We start from the raw sequence: 16,547 nt of genomic DNA, 5'->3' as shown, positions 1-16,547 counted from the left end.
ACTTGAGTGGGAAGTAAAGATGATAGAGGAAAAAGACAAGTAATAACCCTTTGACCAGGGCAGATTACTGGGGGAATCATAGTAGTGCAAGTTGTCTGGTTTTACTTCTATTTAACTAGTGTTGTTTTGATTCATGGAAATATGTAAATGATCCCCTAACTTTACTGGCTGGTGCATTTATATTAAAAAAAAAAAGACATTTGAAATTAAAGTAAAGTGGAATTTTTATTCTGTTTTCAAATTTTAAATACTTATAAATGCAATTATCATCTTTAACAGGATACTTCAGAAAGTTCATGGAAAAATGGAATTAAAAGATAAGTTTAATTTGGTACCCAAAAAATCCATGCAGTTTTTCATAATATGAATTTTTGTGAACTTTTTGAAGACCCTGATACTGTTTGCTTTTAGGCAGTATAACCTAGTTGATCGACTCATATCCCAGTTAATCATTATATCCAACTATTCCATATTTCTGAGGGAAGGAGGAATATGAAACTTTTTGAAGGAAAACCTTTGAAATATGATTTAGATAATGAGGGAAGGAGGGCTAACAGTCCTTAAAGTGAAGTGTGCAGAATTTTAAATCATGTGTCATGTGTAATCCAATGTAATCTCTCAACAAGTTTTTGAAAGTAAGTATCATTATCATGATTTTGTAGATGAGTAAACAGATCCAGAGAGGTGTGATAACTTGGGGTCAAGCCAGACCTTAAGGCTTTTGTATTTTCCATAACATAATGGTTCTGCTATATAACTTAAATGCATTGTGCTTTATGCATAATGATTTCTGGACAATTGTCTGGTATTTTAATGTTAGTCTGAACTTTAGAAACTGTATCTGGAAAAATCTGAGCTGTTACAGATTTGTTTATGGGATCCAGATTAACCTCCTCAGCAGGTGTCAGAAAGTAGGTTAACTCATTCGCTTTTATCTTGTTGGTGATTAAGAGTGTTAAGTTTTGTTAGTTGTGTTGTTTTTAGTTGAGTTCTAGCCAATCATTTACTTAATGTTCCTTCACTGAGCACTAGGGCTTGTGCAGTGAGAGAGTGAAAAATGAGTAAAAACATCAAATTTATTGAGTGCCCATGTGCCAGATACTGTATGTATCAAGTGGTAAATCCAAGATTGTAATTGTAACTCTGATTTGTTTCAATTCAGAGCTCCTGTTCTGTCTACCATGCACCAAATAAACCTCTCTTGCTTTGTGTGTGTGTGTGTGTGTGTGCGCGCACTGCAAATCCTTAAATCATTAGTCTACTTCTGGCCAAATAGTAACTTAACTACTTTTTTTTCCCCTCAATGTTACTGCCTTAGTCAGCTTGGGTGTTTATAGAATGATATTAGTAAGAGTAGGAGTGAAGGTTACAAAACTCTGAAAAGCAGGATATTTGTCAAGGAGGAAAAATTGTTTTCCCCTAAATCCAACCAAATGTATTTTCAGTTTGCCATTAGTTTCAAAGTCTAGGAAAACAGGAAGAAAAGAAGGAATGATTCAGTATAAAGTTAACTCAAATGTGCTAGTTATATTACTCTTTTTTTTTTTTAAAGGATTTATTTATTTATTTGAAAGGCAGAGTCACAGAGGCAGAGAGAGAGAGAGAGAGAAAGTCTTCCAACTGCTGGTTCACTCCCCAAATGGCTGCAATGGTCAGAGATGCACCAATCTGAAGCCAGGAGCCGGGAGCTTCTTCTGGGTCTCCCACATGGGTGCAGGGGCCCAAGGACTTGGGCCTTCCTTCACTGCTTCCCCTGGCCATAGCAGAGAGCTGGATGGGAAGTAAAGCAGCTGGTTATTGAACCGCCACCCATGTGGGATGCAGGCGCTTACCCATTATGCTACAGCGCTGGCCCTAATTGTATTACTGTTTAAAGGAAGATTACAAAGTAAAGTATGTGGGGTTCTCACTGAATGTCAGACATTTTTACTCAAAACATTTTAGTGATTTGAAAATAAAATAATGAGAATGAATATTGTTCATGTAGCAACAATGATACTTTAATGTTTCATGGGAAGTTTTAGAATATTAAAATTATATATAAGTAGGCTAGATATAAAGAAAATGAATATTGGGCTGATTGTGTGGTATAGTGTGTCAGGCCTCTGCCTGTGGTGTCAGCATCCTATATGGGCACCGTTTGGGTCCTAGCTGCTCCTTTTCCAATTCAGCTCTCTGCTTGTGGCGTGGGAGGGCACACAAGTGCTTGGGCCCCTGCACCCACATGGGAGACCTGGAGGAGGCTCCTGACTCCTGGCTTCAGATCTACCCAGCTCTGGCCATTGTGGCCATTTGGGGAGTGAACTGTGGATAGAGAATCTTTCTCTGTCTCTCCTTCTCTGTCTATAACTCTACCTCTCCAATAAATAAATAAAATATTTTTAAAAAGATAAGTAATATTATTGAACAGAGGTATCATTTAGTCTTTATAGATTTTTCCTTGAGAAAGAATATATAGTGTCTGCTGTCTTGCCTAAATCATTGTAAAAATAATTTTGAGGTGAAATAATTGTTATATGTAAAGTTGCTAAAATCTGTTTACATTAACTAACCAATGCCATTTATGAATATACCGATGTTGATTATATGTAACTGATTTTGAATATTTAAGTTTCAGTTTACTGGAAGTATGATATAATAGAATTTATTCTGAAGTAATAAATTATGTAAACTGACGGAGATTTGGTATCTTCCATCTTCTGATTTATTCTTTAAGAGGCTATAATAGACGGGGCAGGGCCAGGCTGAAGCTAGGAGCCAGGATCCCCGATGTGGGAGCAGGGACATAAGTACTTGAGCCATTAACTGCTCAGGTGCATTAACAGGGAGCTGGATCAGAAACAGTAACTGGGACTCAAACTAGCACTCTGATATGGGATGTGATGTTCAAAGAGGCAGCCTAAGCCACTGTATCACAGCATCTGCCCAAATACAGAGAATTTAGGCTTTAGAGCCAGAAGCCTTGTACCTGAATCTGGGCTCCTCTGTTTTCTAGCTATCTGACCTCTTTAAGCGTCAGCGGTATCTGAAATTGATGGCAATATTAGTTATCAGTTGCTCCATAACAACTTACCACAAACTCAGCAAAATTTTTTTTTTTTTTTTAGAAAATGTATTTATTTGAGAGGTAGAATTACAGACAGAGAGCTGGAGAGACAGAAAGGTCTTTTATCTGTTGGCTCATTGCCCAGTGGCCACAACGGCCAGAGCTGGGCCTATCCGAAGCCAGGAGCCAGGAGCTTCTTCTGGGTCTCCCATGCAGGTGCAGGTGCCCAAGCACTTGGGCCATCTTTCACTGCTTTCCCAGGCCATTAGCAGAGAGCTGCATCAGAAGAGGGGCAGCCAGAACACAAAACTGCACCCATATAGGATGCTGGCACTGCAGGCAGAGGCTTAGCGTACTATGCCACAGCGCTGGCCCCCAAACTCAGCAGTTTAACATAACATACATTTATTATCTCACAGTTTCTGTGTATTAAGAATTCAGCCATGACACGGCTAAGTCCTCCTGCTTCTCTCATAAGCTTACAAAGGATCTCTCATAAGCTTACAAAGTGATGGTTAGGACTGGGGTCTTCATGGAAACCCACTCTGGGGAAGAATGTGCTTCTAAGCTCACATATCAGTGGGCAGGTTTCAGTTTCTTGAATACTGTTGGGCTGAGGACCTCATTTCCTGTTGATGATATTTGGAAGCTATTCTCTGTTCTTTGCCATGTAGGCATCTTCATATGGCAGCCTGTGTCTTCCAAACCAATGAGAGAGCCTGCTAGCAAAATGGAAGTCAGAGTATTTTGTAATCTAGTCAAGGAAGTGACATCCCTTCAGTATTGAGATGTATTGTCTTGGTTAGAATTAAATGATTCAGTGGGAGGGGATTATCTAGGGGCATTGATATTAGGAGATGGAATCATTGGGACCATCAGAGTGCCCTGTTGATGGGGCAATAATAACTGCCTCACAAGATTGTCTTGAAGATTAGAAGAAGTAATATTAATTTAAAGTTCTTTATTTTTGGTCTGACCTTAAACTACCTTACCTTCTTCTTACCTTAGTCTTCTGCATAGGAACCTAATTTATTATTATTGCTATTCTAATACTGTTTACTATTTTTCTCTTTTGCTTGCCATCTAGATTTTTTAGAATGCATACTGTGTATGTAATGATGTCCTAAAGTAATCTGACTTGTGAAATTCTATTAATCTTCCAGGCCTTATCACAAAATGCTCTTTTCCTACAAATCTTATTTGATTCATGCTTCTCTGACTTAGAGATCATGACCCTTATCTAATCTCTTGAAACAATTTTTCATAACTTTATTGTGGTATTATCAGTCTGTCTTGATTTTTTTCTTCATTATTTAAATTTTGAGCTTCTTAAGAGCAAGGATTTTATCTTAATCTTTTCTGTATCCCTTAATCCTGTCTGTATTCTGAGTTGTTGTAACATCACCTTTTAAACATGGTAAGACAATATTTGTTGATTAATGAATTAGTTTTGCCAAGCCTTAACAGTTTAATAACTTGTGGAGGCAGATGTGAGGAATTTTAAATAGTTGTGGTTGTTTTAAATGTTGTAATAACCACTATTTCTAGCACCATAGGGGATAAAGTATTTCACATAAATTAATTTTCCAGTTAACTACAAATATTCTTTTATTTGCCTAAGGTAATTTTATTTTAGCTGCTGTTCATTTTTTTAATCAATTTTTCAATCAACAAATATGTAGTAAGTACTTATTGGATGATAATTGCATGTATTAGAGACTTGGCATAGAATCTTTCTAATATCTTATTAATAGTATTTAGTCATTAAAAGTCATTAACTTTTTATCCCTGTCTTAGGCATAATATTGTGAGTTTCAGCTATTGAGCTATAATGCAGTTATATGCACAGTAGGAACTATTAAACTGTATAAGAACCACTTGCCTCTATCCCCAACTGTTGCTTTAGGGTTCTAAAGCAATTCTTTAGTTTTTTGATTCTTCTTTGGTCAGTTTTTTGCTGTTAGTAAGCTAGATCGTAGTTCCTGAGAAGTCAGGTGACCAAGTGTGCTGGTGTTATGTGTAAAATGTGAGTAGATGGCCTCTGTGAGTGAGGTTGTCTGCTGAAAGTAAAGAATATGAGATAGGATGTGAAATCTCTTGTGGTACCTAAAATAAGATTTTAAAAGTTTCTTTTTAGTTACATTCTAGAGAGTTAAAATTACCTCATTTAAATTGCTTTATAAGTCATATAAGACTTCCAGATAAAGTCAAGAGTTACAGTAAATATGGCTTAACTTTTTAGAAGTTGAATTTGTGATACTGAGTGTTCAGATGGTTGCTAAGTGTCACTCCAAATTTGTAAATCTACTTTGTCAGAAAAAAATGATAGGTGCAATGATAGGTGCCTCATAAAGCAACATAGCAATTTTGGGGTATGAGTGGATTCACAGGGTGTCTTCAAGAATGTTATCTTCTGCAGCTTCCCCAGGTGCATTAGCAGGAAGCTGGATCAGAAGCAGAGTAGCCAGGACTTGAACTAGCACTTAGATACAGGGTACTGGTGTTTCCAGTGACAACTTATACCAGGGCGTCAGACCTTGCTTGGGCCACTGCCACGCACACAGGAACTCAGGATGGAACTCTGTTCCTGACTTTGGCCTGACCCAGAATTGGCTGTTGCAGCCATTTGAGGAGTGAACCAGCAGATGGAAGACTTCTCTCTCTCTCTCTCTCTCTCTTGTTCTTGCTCTCTCGCTTTCTCTCTCTTTCTGTCTTTATGCATGTAGTTTCTGTTTTAAAAAAAGAATAAGCAGTGGTTGGCGCTGTGGCATAGCAGGTAAAGCCGCCGCCTGGGGTGCCAGCGTCCGTATGGGCACTGTCTTGAGTTCCAGCTGCTCCACTGCCAATTCAGCTCCCTGCGAATGCATCTGGAAAAGCAGCAGATGACCCAAGTCCTTAGGCCCTGCACCCGTGTGGGAGACCTGGAAGAAGCTCCTGGCTCCTGGTTTCAGCCTGGCTCTGTCCTGGCCATTGCAGCCATTTGGGGAATGAACCAGCAGATTGAAGATCTCTGTCTTTCTCTCTCTAACTCTACCTTACAAATAAATAATTTTTTAAAAAAAGAATTGGATCTTTTACTGTCACATACAGTTAACTTAGATTATGAAGTAAGTCTGCTTTTTATTTTATCAAAAGGAGGTTAGCTGACTTATCTTAAAGGTTTATTAAAAAGAATTGTGATTCTTCAGATTTCTTTGATTATTAAGTCACTGTGGCATTATTCTGCTATTTAGGTTTCTAATTCTGTGTTTAGTCTTGTGAAAGTTTATTTAGACTAAAAAGAACAATGTTACAATGTTTTTTAAATGTTGTATTATTTTATATTTATATTCTTTGGCAAACATTCAGTGATATGTAGTAGGTTTGTCCTTTGAGAGTATTTTTTAAATTAACTTAAATTTTTTCCCTCTAGGTAAAAAAATGGCCATACTCTAGTAACTAATCAGCCTAATGCTTTGCTTTTGAAATTTTTACCATCACTATTTTTTTTCATTTTGGATTGAGAAAATGAATCCAGATATAGAAGAAAGTACGGGATGTTGGAAAAAATTACTTGTTAAACAGTGGAATATTTAATAACAATTTTCAAGAAGTTTCAGAGAAATAAAACTGTTATGCTTCGATTTTGGTATGGTATTGACTCTCTAGCACATAGGTAGCCCTCCAAAATATCATCCAGTTTTCTAAATTATGGAAATTTTGTGGAAGACGTTAACATGGATTCTGAGCCTCATCATGGCTTCATCGGAATTTCATGACCACAGACTTTCATACAGTTCTCAAGGTAGGATTCCTGATTTTGAAACTGACAAGAATGTTGTTAATTATCAGCTAAAAAAAATTCTTAGTACTTAGTTTGGGTGAGCACTTTCTTTGGAATATGTAGTGGCTGGAACAGAGGCCTACAGTATTAGTTCAGTGCTAGTTTCATCAATGTAAAGGGACTATAAGCATCTTTTAAACTTGTCCTACTGGGTCTGTTAATGTCCAGGGAGTTTTAGAGTTGACTGGTCTTTCTTGGAAAATGATAGACCCAGACAGTTTCTTCTTCTGAAACCTACATTTAAGTAGATTTATTCCTTGCTAGGGTTTTTGGGCAAGGTCATGTTAAAAGAGAATCAAGGAGATATTGTAAAAGAGGAAGAAACAGATAAATCCTTATATAGGACACTTTTTATAGGGACTTTTTTTTTTTTTTTTTTTTTTTTTTTTTGACAGACAGAGTGGATAGCGAGAGAGAGAGAGAGACAGAGAGAAAGGTCTTCCTTTTGCCATTGGTTCACCCTCCAATGGCCGCCATGGCCAGTGTGCTGTGGCCGGCACACCGCGCTGATCCGAAGGCAGGAGCCAGGTGCTTCTCCTGGTCTCCCATGAGGGTGCGGGGCCCAAGCACTTGGGCCATCCTCCACTGCCCTCCCGGGCCACAGCAGAGAGCTGGCCTGGAAGAGGGGCAACTGGGAAAGAATCCTGTGCCCGGACCGGGACTAGAACCCGGTGTGCCGGCGCTGCTAGGTGGAAGATTAGCCTATTGAGCCGTGGCGCCGGCCCCTATAGGGACCTTTCAAGAGAAAAAAGTTCTTCAAAATTAAAAATTATGATCTAAGGATTAGAATCTGAGTAAAAGAGTGAGTGTTGTAAAATGTTTAACTTTTCAAATTCTAAATCTTATAATTTTAATCTATAGATTTGAACTTTATATTATAGAAATGGTCTTTAAAATAAAAGTCCTAAGAGTAAATACTGTTTTGTTTTCCATGAACCAATCCAATCCTTATAGAATTACTGAAGGCATGCCTTTGTATCCCCTTCCCTTGAAAGCATAGTAATAGATTGGTTTTTGGTGTTGCTGAGCCAGATTTCGAAGATTATTTAAGATTGATGTATATGACTGAAAGTCCATATTAAAAAGTGTGAGTCTCAAAGTAGATTATCAAAGCTGTGGTGTTTAGTATGAACTCTTTTAAAAAATAAATTTATAAGAAGTAAAATAAATTGTGTTTTATTTCCATTTGGTTATGGTTTCATGGAGGTTTATATGTGTGAGTAAACTCCATGTGTGGACAGTGAGGCAAGAGGAAAACATTTGGTTTCCCTCAGTGGTAAATATAGTTGAAGGAAGGTTTGCATAAAATGGTAGAAGGGTAATATTTAGTGCATCTAAGTGAGGAAAATATGTTCAATAGTTTTCTGAATTTTTATCCAGTCTGATGATTTTTTTTGAGGTAGTTTGAGATTTTTATTCTGAATAATTATTTCCAGGAGATAAGTTATCATAGTTTTTATTTTTCACTTTTCTATATCAGTCTGATGATTTTTAACAGCTTTATTTAGATAAAATATACATAATGTACAATTCACCTTTTTTTTTAAAAATTTTTTGACAGGCAGAGTTAGACACTGAGAGAGAGAGAGAGACAGAGAGGTTATAGACAGTGAGAAAGAGACAGAGAGAAAGATCTTCCTTCTGTTGGTTCATTCCCCTAATGGCCGCCATGGCCGGCACTGTGCCAATCCGAAGCCAGGAGCCGGGTGCTTCCTCCCGGTCTCCCATGCGGGTGCTGGGACCCAAGCACTTGGGCCACCCTCCACTGCCTTCCTGGGCCACACAGAGAGCTGGATTGGAAGAGGAGCAACTGGGACTAGTACCCGGTGCCCCAACCAGGACTAGAATCCGGAGTGCCGGTGCCGCAGTTGGAGGATTAGCCTAGTGAGCCACAGTGCCGGCCTATAATTCACCTATTTGAAGTATACCAATTCGATAGTTTTTGGTATTTTCAGAGTTGTCATATTGCCGTGTCAATTTTAGAATATTTTCATCACTACAAAAGGAAACTCTGTACCCATTGCATAGCTTTTAAATTCTCTCTAAACTACCCCACCCACAATCAAGGCAACTTCTTAACCTTTAGATTTCTGTAACTAGAGATTTGCCCATTCTAAATATTTCATATAAATGGAATAATAGAATATGTTTATTCTATGATAGAATATATCTTTTATGACTGGCTCCTTTTACTTAATATGATATTTTTATAATATTAGATAATGTACTTTGCAATGACAGTTATAAAGGATCATTCACATCGTAACATGTATCAATACTGCTTTCCTTTTTACTGCAGGATAATAATATATTGTAAGTGTATGCCATATTCTGTTTTATCAGTTATTAGAAATTTTAGTTATTTCTCTTTTTCACTATTATGAATAGTACTGGTATGTACATTCATGTGCAGATTTTTGCATGGGTGTGTGTTTTTATTTCTCTCATACATCTACCTATAGGAGGGATTACTGAATCAAATGATAAAATATCATGTTTAACATTTTGAGGAACTGTCAGACAGTTATCCAAAGTGGATACAATGTTTACATTCCCACTGATGATTTAAAAAAAAATAGTTTCTATAAGACTATAGAAATTCTACATAAACTCTTTTGGATAACTTTCAAAAATAGATTTTATCTGAGCTAAATTCTTTTATATATTTATACTTTTCATTGTTTTTTGTTTCAATATAAAATGATCATACTTGTGATAGAATTTAGCTGTAGATTCTATGTTTTTAAAATTAAATTTAATGAAGAAAAATAGTCTACAAATAACAAAATAGTATTTTAGGGAATGAAATAATTAAAATTAATATTCATATTTTAAACTTTTGCTCTTTCATTTTTATCTATTTTCAATTTTTTTGGTCTATATCTTGCATAAAATGATACATAGATTTAACTGAGAGTTGTTGTTTATATTGCTGCTTTGTTCTGCTAAATTTTCTTTTCTTCCATGTGTTTTTTCTGTATTCTCTGCCTTGTGATTAAAAAGAGGAATTCCTGACTTATCTTGAACAGTACCAGCTAACTATTCCAATAAGAGTTGATCAAAATGGAGCTTTTCTCAGCTTTACTGTGAAAAATGATAAACACTCAAGGAGAAGACGGAGTATGGACCCTATTGATCCACAGAAGGCAGTATCTAAGTTATTTTTTAAACTTTCAGCCTATGGGAAGCACTTTCACCTAAACTTGACTCTCAATACAGATTTTGTGTCCAAACATTTTACAGTAGAATATTGGGGAAAAGATGGACCCCAGTGGAAACATGATTTTTTAGACAACTGTCATTACACAGGATACTTGCAAGATCAACGTAGCACAACTAAAGTGGCTTTAAGCAACTGTGTTGGGTTGGTAAGTAGATCCTGTAATTTTAAATTTCTGATGAGAAAATAGGCTTACAATGTGTATGTCTGCTCAAAATGAGTATGTGTGTATGTGTTGGGGTGGGGAATATGGAGGGTATGGTTTAAGTAGGAACGTAATAGTCCAAAATTTTTCATTTCTGCTGCCTTTGTTTTTAATTATCTTTTAAAATAATGTTTTTATTTACTTTTCAAATAACAGTCTTTGAAACTATTAATAGTAAAGGAATCAATAAAACCTTAGGTTTCTTTTTAGTCTTAAGTTTTTCTGTTCAAATCAGATATTTTTTATGTATAAGCAAAGCTCAGTCATTGGTGAAGACTTTGCAAGGTTATTTGTATGCGTGCGTGTATTACGGCAGGAGACCGTCACACTGATGCCTGTTTATTAGGTTTCTTTCTATATCTTTCTATGATATATAGCATAGCTTAAAATTACTTATTGTTTATCTAGGTTACAAGCTCTTAAAATGTAATCCTTAATACCAATATGTATGAAACAATTTTTCCAAATATTTATATGAAGATTGCTAATAAATCTTATGTTACTCTGAAAATGGGTTCAAGAGTACAGGCATTTGAATACATTCTAGTCTAATGGTAAATACACAGTTTAAAGTTGCACATAGTAATAGTTGCAGATCAAAATATATGCGTATAATTCCTCTGCTTCTATCCTGTTCAGGTTAATGTAGATATTCCACTATAGTTTTACCCATGTAAAAGAGTGCATTTTGATGCCCAAGTAGTATTTTCAGAAACTGTTTTTATTCTTTACTACAATGCTGATATTCTTATTTTTATATCAATATTAAATAACTATATAATTAGATTGGACTTTAAATAAGTTTTCATTCTGCAAAGACTATCAAAAACTACACCACTGGCCGGCGCTGCAGCTCACTTGGCTAATCCTCTGCCTGCGGCACCGGCACTCCGGGTTCTAGTCCCGATAGGGGCGCTGGTTCTGTCCGGGTTGCTCCTCTTCCAGTCCAGTTCTCTGCTGTGGCCAGGGAGTGCAGTGGAGGATGGCCCAAGTGCTTGGGCCCTGCACCCCATGGGAGACCAGGAGAAGCACCTGGCTCCTGGCTTCGGATCAGCGCAGTGCGCTGGCCGTAGCAGCCACTTGGGGGGTGAACCAACGGAAAAAGGAAGACCTTTCTCTCTGTCTCTCTGTCTCTCTGTCTCTCTCTCTCTCTCTCAGTGTCTAACTCTGCCTGTCCAAAAAAAAAAAAAGGGACTACACCATGGACCTCTAATGGTGTTGGGCCTTTTCAAGAACCAACATAACTCAGTTACTGTTCTCGCTGCTATGCTGCTTCACTTAAAGTACTGTGGAACAAAAATAGGGTATTACTGGGGGGCAATTATGACACAGTAGGCTTCTAGCTCTTTTGACAATTTGTAGCAAGCTATGTGAAGAACTGTAGCTGTGCAGGGAATGACAAGTGCGACTTTCCTGTTTGCTGTGCACTTGCTGTGCTTCCTCCTCCTCAGTGTTCAGGTTACTCTGGGAGAGGCTGTGCACTTTTTTACAAAAGGAAATGCACAATGAAGAGGTTTTCTTTGTAGGTATATTTAAGAGTTTGCTCAGATTATCCACTTTCTATAACTATTAAATAAAATGAATTATTATAATTATTTAGATCATAGGTTTTGGGTTTAATTCATATAAATGTACATGAGTACATTTATTGCTAATTTCTTTCTCTGTAAGCAATGTTAGGACTTTTTATATAAAATAGATGAATCTTTAGGAAGTAAATTATTGAAAATAAATGTGGTCTAAAATTTACCATGTGTTAAAATGATACTTGCTGTTAATTATCTTGGAAGACTACTGTTCCTAGTCATTGACTAAATCCTTTATATTTGTCATATTTTTTGTTAAAGATTTATTTATTTATTTGAAAGGCAGAGTTACACAGAGAGAGAAGGAGAGGAAGAGAGAGAGAGAGAGAGAGAGAGAGAGAGAGAGAGAGAGAGAGAGAGGTCCTGCATTCACTGGTTCATTCCCCACTTGGCCACAACGGCTGGAGCTGTGCTGATCCAAAGCCAGGAGCCAGGAGCTTCCTCTGGGTCTCTCACCCAAGTGCAGGAGCCCAAAGACTTGGGCCATCTTCTACTGCTTTCCCAGAACATAGCAGAGAGCTAGATCAGAAGTGGAGCAGCCTTAGGCCAGCGCCACGGCTCAATAGGCGAATTGTCCGCCTGCGGCGCCAGCACCCTGGGTTCTAGTCTGGGTCAGGGTGCCGGATTCTGTCCCGGTTGCCCCTCTTCCAGGCCAGCTCTCTGCTATGGCCTGGGAGTGTAGTGGAGGATGGCCCAAATCCTTGTCCCTGCACCTGCATGGGAGACCAGGAGAAACACCTGGCTCCTGGATTTGGATCAGCGCGGTGCGCTGGCCACAGTGTGCTGGCCGCAGCAGCCACTGGGGGGTGAACCAACAGAAAAGGAAGACTTTTCTCTCCGTCTCTCTCTCTCTCTCTTACTGTCCACTCTGCCTGTCAAAAAAAAAAAAAAAAAAAAAAAGAAGTGGAGCAGCCAGGACTTGAACCTTTGCCCATATAAGATGCTGGCACTGCAATGCCACAGTGCCGGCCACAATATATTTGCTTTGTCATTAACGTTAATTATTGCTATCATTAGTTTTAACAGGTGGTAACATGAAAAAATTTGAGATTTGGGAAAAACAAAGAAAAACTAATTCAATTGTGGAATTTGAGGAGAAAAGATTCATTGGAGAGAAGGAGATGAGTTAGAACATGTAGAAGAAAATAGGGTCTATACGAAGACTCTGGCACTGTGAATAGACAGAATGAATTTGAACTACATCTTGGTGAAAATTTAGAAGACTTGTATCATACTAATTGTTTAAAAATCCTTGGCATGTTTAAGACTGATGGTATATAGTAAATATTTAATATTATTTTAAAAATTGGGATAGAATTGAAATGGATGTGGGGTAAAGAAAAGTAATTGAAGGTAGCTAAGGTTTTTCTTCTGGGTGAAAGTATATATGAATGTTACTAGTTGAGAAGTAATTCTAGAGGAATGCTAGATTGGAGAAAATGTTGAAGAAAATATCTTTAGGGGGCTGGCGCTGTGGCGCAGCGGGTTAATGCCCTGGCCTGAAGCGCCGGCATCCCATGTGGGCACCAGTTCTATTCCCGGCTGCTCCACTTCTGATCCAGCTCTCTGCTATGGCCTGGGATAGCAGTGGAGGATGGCCCAAGTCCTTGGGCTCCTGTACCCACGTGGGAGACCCAGAGGATGCTCCTGGCTTCGGATTGGCACAGCTCCGGCATTTGAGGCCATCTGGGGAGTGAACCAGTAAATGGAAGACCTCTCTCTCTCTCCTCTCTCTTAACTCTATCTTTCCAATAAATAAAATAAATTAAAAAAAAAATCTCTAGTGGCTGGCGCTGCGGCTCAATAGGCTAATCCTCCACCTAGCGGCGCCGGCACACCGGGTTCTAGTCCCGGTTGGGGCGCTGGATTCTGTCCCGGTTGCCCCTCTTCCAGGCCAGCTCTCTGCTGTGGCCAGGGAGTGCAGTGGAGGATGGCCCAAGTGCTTGGGCCCCACACCCCATGGGAGACCAGGAGAAGCACCTGGCTCCTGCCTTCGGATCAGCGCAGTGTGCCGGCCACAGCACGCTGGCCGTGGCGGCCATTGGAGGGTGAACCAACGGCAAAAGGAAGACCTTTCTCTCTGTCTCTCTCTCTCTCGCTATCCACTCTGCCTGTCAAAAAAAAAAAAAAAAAAATTCTTTAGTAAATGTGAGGAATTTGAAGAAATCAAAGTTAAAGTTGTCTGGTAGTATTAGGAAATTATAGTCCTAAAGTTTAGAAAATAATTTAGTTCTGGAAGCAAATAGCTATTTTTTTTAAAAAAAGATTTATTTATTTATTTGAAAGGCAAAGTTACAGAGAGGCAGAGAGAGAGAGAGAGTGAGAGAGAGAGAGAGAGAAATGTCTTCCATCTGCTGTTTCACTCCTCAAATGGCTACAACAGCCGGAGCTGAGATGATTCGAAGCCAGGAGCCAGGAGCGTCTTCCTGGTTCCCCACACAGGTACAGGGTCCCAAGCACTTGAGCCATCCTATACTGCTTTCCCAGGCCATAGTAGAGAGCTGGATGAAAAGTGTAGCAGCTGGGACTCGAACCGGTGCCCATATGGGATGCAGGCACTGCAGGCAGTGGCTTTACCCACCATGCCACAGTGCTGGCCCCGGAAGCAAATAGCTTGAGAGTCATTAATTCAGGTGACTGTTTATGAAATTGAGAAAACATCTGATGAGTCAACAGTGAGACTAACATTAAAAAAGGAAAATTTATATATATATATATATATATATAATTTACAGATATTTTTATATATGTCTGTATGGGCATGGAGTTATCCATGTATTCTTCTCCTTATTGAGACTTTGTCTTTCATTCCTTTTCCCATTGTTATCACCTTTGTGTTTTACCTTTTTCTTATTGACACTACATGGACATTGTTAAGTAACTGATTAGTTGACTAAGGCATGATCTGCCAGTTTTGTCTAGTAAAATTACCATTTTCTCCATGCAGCTGATAAGGAATTTGTGAGAAGGTATTTTGAGACTATGTAAATATTCAGTTTCTCATCACAGTTTTACTTACCTGTTGTAGAAACTTTCACTCTCATTCTTATTTTGTATTGTTAGATTCTTTATTCAAATAGAATATGTTAACAAGTTTTTTTTTTTTTTAAAAACCTGCTTTACAAAGGCCACTACTGTTAATTGTGTTATTACTGGTTCTATATAAAATAGTTCCCAGTACACATGGGGCTGGCACCGTCGCTCACTTTGTTAATCCTCTGCCTGTGGCACCGGCTTCCCATATGGGCGCCGGGTTCTAGTCCTGTTTGCTCCTCTTCCAGTCCAGCTCTCTGCTGTGGCCCAGGAAGGCAGTGGAGGATGGCCCAAGTGCTTGGGCCCCTTTACCCGCATGGGAGACCAGGAAGAAGCACCTGGCTCCTGGCTTTGGATCAGCGCAGCGCCGGCCATAGTGGCCATTTGGGGGGTGAACCAACGGAAGGAAGACCTTTCTCTTGTCTCTCTCTCTCATTATCTATATCTCTACCTGTCAAATAAATAAAAAAAAATAGTTCCCAATACACAGATCATTAGTATTTCTTAAGCATATTTCCTTACCCATAGTTTCACTGTTACAAGCCTTGTAACAAAGGAAAGTTTCCTAGAATTACTGACTACCAGTTATTCTCAGTAATGTCACAATGTAGTTTTCTTTATATTTGGACACAGTTTTCTGATCCAGATTTTTTTTTGTTTCCAATTACTTTTATTTTTTCATATTGAGAAAAGCATCATTTCTTTATCAGGTGATCAATAGTATCCAGTTCCTTGGTCCCTTATACCTACTGCCAGTTCTAAGGACTGAACCTTTGTATATTTCAAGAGGTCAGGGAGGCCAGGGAAGTATGCAAGAAAGAGCAAAGAACAGAATAGTTTAAAAAAAAAAAAAGAGAGAGAGATTGAGAAAACCCGGCAAGTATCCTGGAAGCCAAGAGAAGGAAGTATTTCAAGAGGAAAGTGTTGCTGATTAGTCAATATAATAGTTGAGTTGGACTGAAAACTAGTCATTCAGTTTTTCAGTGAGGAGGTTATTAGTAGCTTTGATGAAAGCAGTTTTGATAAAATCTTGTTGGAGTTTAGTGGAAAAGCAAAAACCTCATTGTAGTAGGTTTAAGAGAGAATTAGATAAAAAATTACACAGTTGGTTATTTCAAGGACATTTGGAAAAGGAAGAAATGTTCAGTAGCCGAGGCAAAAGTGGGGTAAGAGGATATTTTGGGTGTTTTGCTTTTTTGTTTCTTTGAGATGATACTGATTATGTAGAAAGAGGGGAGACTGCTGGAGTTAAGTCCTTATTAGGTAAGAAGGGATGGAATCCTCTGCACAAATAGAATTACTTTTTGGGCCAGAACATTTGTGTAGTGGGTAAAGCTGCCACCTGCAGTGCTGACATCCCATATGGGTGTTGGTTTGAGGCCTGGCTGTTCTGCTTCCAGCTCTCTGCTATGGCCTGGGAAAGCAGTAGAAGATGGCCCAAGTGCTTGGGCCCCTGCACCCAGGTATGAGAACTGGAAGAAGCTCCTGGCTCCTGTCTTCCAGTTGGCTCAGTTCTGGCCATTGTGGCCATTTGGGGAGTGAACCAGTGTATGGAAGACCCCCCCTCCCCCTCTCTCCTTCTTTCTCTCTTTCTCTCTCTCCCCCCCTCCTCCTCCTCTCTCTGTCTCTACCTC

The 16,547-nt window shown here is 38.7% G+C and overlaps 2 protein-coding genes across 3 annotated transcripts in view; both read left to right on the top strand.

Moving 5' to 3' along the window:
* Positions 1–6,833, top strand: part of CENPK (centromere protein K) — an 80,437-nt gene extending 73,604 nt beyond the window's left edge. For both annotated transcript variants that reach the window (XR_011382066.1, XM_070056767.1), the window contains one exon: positions 6,459–6,833. Coding sequence is in view for 1 of the 2 variants with exons in the window: in XM_070056767.1 (XP_069912868.1) it covers positions 6,459–6,488 (30 nt within the window). In the remaining variant the exon portion in view is untranslated. The remainder of the gene's footprint in view (positions 1–6,458) is intronic.
* ADAMTS6 (ADAM metallopeptidase with thrombospondin type 1 motif 6) overlaps positions 6,690–16,547 on the top strand; it is a 313,716-nt gene continuing 303,858 nt past the window's right edge. The window contains exons 1-2 of the mRNA XM_070056759.1: positions 6,690–6,830; positions 9,873–10,237. Coding sequence (XP_069912860.1) covers positions 6,737–6,830; positions 9,873–10,237 — 459 coding nt within the window. The 5' untranslated portion in view covers positions 6,690–6,736. The remainder of the gene's footprint in view (positions 6,831–9,872; positions 10,238–16,547) is intronic.

Source organism: Oryctolagus cuniculus, chromosome 14 (assembly GCF_964237555.1).
Source record: "Oryctolagus cuniculus chromosome 14, mOryCun1.1, whole genome shotgun sequence".
Lineage (NCBI taxonomy): Eukaryota > Metazoa > Chordata > Mammalia > Lagomorpha > Leporidae > Oryctolagus > Oryctolagus cuniculus.
The sequence above is the reverse complement of the archived record's forward strand: the minus strand, read 5'-3'. Positions and strand labels throughout refer to the sequence as shown.